Genomic DNA, 4,717 nt, shown 5'->3' with positions numbered 1-4,717 from the left:
AGGAGGTGATAATACATCAATAATAACTATCCTGCACACACTAATTCACTATGTGTCACAGGATGTTCAAACATTACAGAAATGACACTAGAGTGGACCGAGGTTGATTATTTTAAAGATAAATAAGGCCGGGGAAGTTCCACTGCTTTCTTTCTTTCAGTCAAAACGTCAGAGGCTTTTTTATCATTTAGAAGTCATTTCCCAGCCCTTGGCCTTGTAAACCCTCCTCCCGCTTCCTCTTACATTCTGTCCATCCATCTCCCTCCCTCCCTCCCTCTATCTCTACTCGTCTGTGATTGGCTGAGAGTGAGATGACACACCGGAGCCATGAGAAGCAGGCTATAAAACCCTATGCTCCGACTCTGTTTGGACACAATCTGTCTTTAACACTGAAAGGCTTCATCATCATCATCACCACCTCACTGAGAATCTACCTCCTCTCTAGAGCTCCAGATTTCTTTCTGCTATGTGCAAAGGATTAACATCACTGCCTACCTGCTGCTTAGAAAGGTACACAATATGGAATCGTGCACGAGCTTGAACGGACAGATTTGCATCTGCTGTGGACGCTGTTTGTGGACTCGGTTTGAGTGAATCTGACGTGCTGTTTCTGTTTCTCACAGGGCGAAGGAGCTCAAGGCACGACTGGGAAGCATGCTGCTGAAATCCAACTGGAATCTAATCTGCTGCAAACTGGGACACAACAAGTGAGCATGAATCCTTGGTTACAGAGCTGCAGGTTAGGGTGGTTCACAAAATGCATTTCCACCAAATTTTACCAGATTGCTTTTTGCCCTGTTCACATTGACGATGTACACGTCGCCATAAATTGAGTTTTTCCAGAATAGTGTTTGAACTGTTTTAATGTTCTTACTCATTTAGTATAAATACAGATTCTATTAATGATCATATTTACCTTTATCTGTGAAAGTCTGCATTCTTCAGCTGAGTTGAATAGTTGAAAAGGTGTGCCACCCTTTATGGACGTTATATTGGCTCAATATTTTGTATAAATGTTCAAACTATCAATAGGAACTGGCTAAATTTGGAAAACATGCACATATTGTGAACCACCCTACTGCAGGTTGAGCATCCTGATAAAATCCCTGGATGATTCTAATCACACTGTACTTGTTTTCTTCTTTAGGCCGACCATGGAAGAATGCCTCAGGTGGAGAGAGTCCTTTGAGAAACTTCTTTCCAGTAAATGTAAGTGTTGCATACAGTGCGTCGCACACAGAGATGCACTTACAGGGGGAACACAGAGTACTTGTGATCCGATTATGCACCACAATGAGTAATCAAATCTCCTCTTCCCCTCAGATGGACTGTGTGCCTTCACAGCCTTCCTGGTATCTGAATTCAGCGAGGAGAACATTGCATTCTACTTTGCCTGCGAGGACTACAGGAACACCAAGTGTCCGGCCAAGCTGCCGGCCAAGGCTCAGAAGATCTACAAAGAGTTCATCGGATGTGAAGCTCCGCGAGAGGTGAGGAAGAACCAGAGTTGAGAATTAGTGAGACCCTCAATTTAACCAAGAATCCCCCCAAAAAATGTTGTTCCACGGGCCAAAATTGCCCCCAAGTTTTTAGTCATCCACTTATAATAATCCTCCTTCTGCTTTCATCACGTCTAGTGATGATGTATTTAATTTCATTTGTGTTTGTAAGGAACCTGTTTACACTTTAAGTTGTATATCTTTTTGTACTACTTGCAAACATCTCTCTGAAAAGAAAAGGTGGGCGTTTTTTACAGAGGTGGCACAAGTAGTAGAGTCTTCAGTACTCAAGTAAAAGAATAGATACTTGAATAAAAAGTGACTCTGGTAAAAGTAAAAGTACTGAAGTTGCTCCTTACTTGAGTAAAAGTTTTAAAAAAGTGCAAGCTACTAAATGTACTTATAACAAATGAAAAAGTAAAAGAAATGCCCCTTCAACGATAAAACATGGTTTTTAAACCAGCAAATTCAGTATCTTATTTATATTTAAGATCTTGTAGAATACTTGTAAATGGAAATAAATTAAATGTGTTAACATTTATGAACACCTGGAGAATTTAGCACTTATAAATAAAAATGTGTAAATAAAATGTTTGAAGAAAAAAGAAAAATGCAAATGCTCAATTAAACCCAGAGCAGCTTTGAGTTTAACGTTTTTAAAAACTAAGGGACCTGCCTAACAGAAAAAACCTCAAGCTACCAAAATGTTTAATTTTGCCTCAAGAGAATCATGTTCTCCAGGTTTCTGGAATGGAGACGTGCCTCTTTTGGTCTGAAAATCAGTCCTGCTGAGCTTGCCCCCATAATATTTTGCTAATGTCATACCCTGTGAAGAACCCACTGTCTACTGTAGATGCTTGTTGTTTTGTAGAACCATTCTCACGTTTATTCCCTCCGATGTGTCCTCTAGGTCAACATTGACCACGAAACCCGAGACATCACCAAAGCCAACGTCCAGGACCCCCTACCGTCGTCTTTCGACCTGGCCCAACATAAGATCTACCTGCTGATGGCCAAAGACTGCTACCCACGCTTCCTGCGCTCTCCAGCCTACAGAGACATGCTGCGCCAAGCCAAGCCTGGCACCGGTGTCATCAAGGAACCATGAAGCGTCTGCGCCGTTTCACCCAGAGGTCATTTAGTTCCAACTGAACGATTGGAGGAGGAAAAACCAGGCGCCGCACGGTGAACCCGACACTTCTTGGGCAGACGCACAGACTGTTTGCGTTTTGCAGATGTCGATCCACGGCTGAGACGAGGACGATGTGAAGGCTAGCTCCGAGTTTTGCTGTTACTTAAAGTTTGATGAGTGCAGTCAGGAGAAGACACGAGAAGAAGAGAAAGAAAAGAAAGGAAAGGAAAAGACTTTTATTTACACAAACTTCAGCAGACAATGCAGGGTTTCCGTCCCACATGTTGTACACAGTTGATAAAACCACACCAAGACTTTATTTATTGATATTTATTTGTCAGTAATATTGTAGAATGTTTGTATTTTTTTCTTACAAAAAGAGACAATAATGTGTGTCTTGATTTATATTGTCATATTTATATGAAATGTTGTATTTTTTACCCTGAAAATAATACATTATTTAAACAATAAAGTGAGAGGAAACTTTTTCTTGGTGCTCGGCCTTGTTTTTAACTAATTCATGGGTTCTTTCTGAAATATAAATGTTGTTTAAATACAAAAGTAGTTTGAAAATATCTGAGCTGGTGTATATTGTCACGTTGTGTTTGTAACACATTATACTGTAACTAACATGATGAAAAAGCTCATTTTAGAGAAAGAAAAGAATAATCAAAACAAAAAGGATGCAAAGCATGAAAAAGATGACATGGAGATCTGGTGATAAATATGGTACTAAAATATCAATATTTCATAACAATATGAATATACAACAATTGAGAAAAAGTGCCAAATTTGGCCCACTAAATTCTAAATTGCAGACTTCTTGTTGAATTTAGGTTATAAGTCCAAATAAAATTTTTGCTAGTCACGGTTCAATGCATATAGCAACTGAATGCCAACCAGCTAGTAACTCTAGGTGGCGCTAACAAGTCTTGAAATTGTATTAAAAAACTACACATTACATTTTTCACCAAACTTTACCGTCCTGCCAAATTTCATGAAAGAAGAAAGAAGCTAAAAACAGCACAACAAGGTAATAATAACTTTTTAAAACATAAATATTTCATAAAATAAATCAGCGTTTAAAAAATTAATAAAATAAACTGATAGATAAAAACTTAAAATGTGAAATTATTAAATACAAAATAAGCTCATACTCATTTAAAAGCCATTTCAAACTGTCAGGCTGTTCCTTCTCTTATCTCATGTTTCCACCCAGGTGTTCCTCATCTACTGATGAGCTGTTTTGTCTTCTGTCCCTTTTTTCTCTATTAATTACTGAGTTTATTATTTGTCAGTAATTTTGGTTGATTTTGAATATCTGTGAATTGTCTTCTGTTTTATGAACACTTTTGATTTGCACTTTGCTATGTTTTCTTTTTTTGTTTCTTTTGAGGATTTTTATTTTTATTTTACATTCTCAGCCCTAAGGATATACTGTACAACAAGTTGGTTTTTTTTTTGGGGGGGGGGGTGTTTGCCTGTAAATGTTGAGTAATTTGGTGCAGAAGCAGCTACATATTAAAGTTATTACTGTTATTACTTTGGAGTCATTTATATTAACCCTCCTATTATCCTCAAATATTACTAACACATTTTACCATTGGGGTCATTGTGACCCCAGGGATATTTGCCTTCAGAAAATGTTTTCCAGAAAATTGTTTTTGTGCAATACATAAATAACCCCTTGATAATGAAACATTGACCACCAGGACAAACTTTTAAATCAAAATTAATTTAGCTTGAAAATCTTTCATCCAAATCTTTTCTAATTTGGGGTGTACATTCATGATTTTTATTTATTTATTTTGTCACATGGGTCCTCCTCAACACAATCCTCTGTCTCGGACACATTCACTGTGAAAGAGCTGTTCCAAAAAGTCATTTTACAGCTTGGGGTCAAATTGAACCCAGAGGAATACCAATGGTTGTAATATGCGTTCAGCACATTCAAAATCGTTCGCACCCATCAAATTAGAAAAAGTCGTGAAATGTGAAGCAACAAAAATAAAGTCAACAAATATTTTTTGAATGACAAACATTGAACAGGGTCAAATTGACCCCAAGGATAATAGGTGTGTGAAAC

At 37.8% G+C, this 4,717-nt stretch overlaps 1 protein-coding gene across 1 annotated transcript; it reads left to right on the top strand.

Moving 5' to 3' along the window:
* Positions 1-357: 357 nt before the first annotated feature.
* On the top strand, positions 358-3,119 carry rgs16 (regulator of G protein signaling 16). The gene is made up of 5 exons (XM_028444476.1): positions 358-510; positions 624-707; positions 1,148-1,209; positions 1,324-1,490; positions 2,410-3,119. Exons 1-5 carry the CDS (start codon positions 467-469, stop codon positions 2,605-2,607), a joined length of 555 nt encoding a protein of 184 aa, XP_028300277.1. The 5' UTR covers positions 358-466; the 3' UTR covers positions 2,608-3,119.
* Positions 3,120-4,717: the final 1,598 nt, after the last annotated feature.

Source organism: Gouania willdenowi, chromosome 4, assembly GCF_900634775.1.
Source record: "Gouania willdenowi chromosome 4, fGouWil2.1, whole genome shotgun sequence".
NCBI lineage: Eukaryota > Metazoa > Chordata > Actinopteri > Blenniiformes > Gobiesocidae > Gouania > Gouania willdenowi.
Note: the sequence above shows the minus strand (reverse complement) of the source record. Positions and strands in the feature narration are given on the sequence as shown.

What these genes read in the sequence shown, in the direction of transcription:
- rgs16 (XM_028444476.1), top strand. Translation starts at nt 467, where the DNA reads ATGTGCAAAGGATTAACATCACTGCCTACCTGCTGCTTAGAAAG. An exon ending in TGCAAACTGGGACACAACAA is followed by an intron (nt 708 to 1,147) that starts GTGAGCATGAAT and finishes TTTCTTCTTTAG; the next exon opens with GCCGACCATGGAAGAATGCC. An exon ending in GAAACTTCTTTCCAGTAAAT is followed by an intron (nt 1,210 to 1,323) that starts GTAAGTGTTGCA and finishes TCTTCCCCTCAG; the next exon opens with ATGGACTGTGTGCCTTCACA.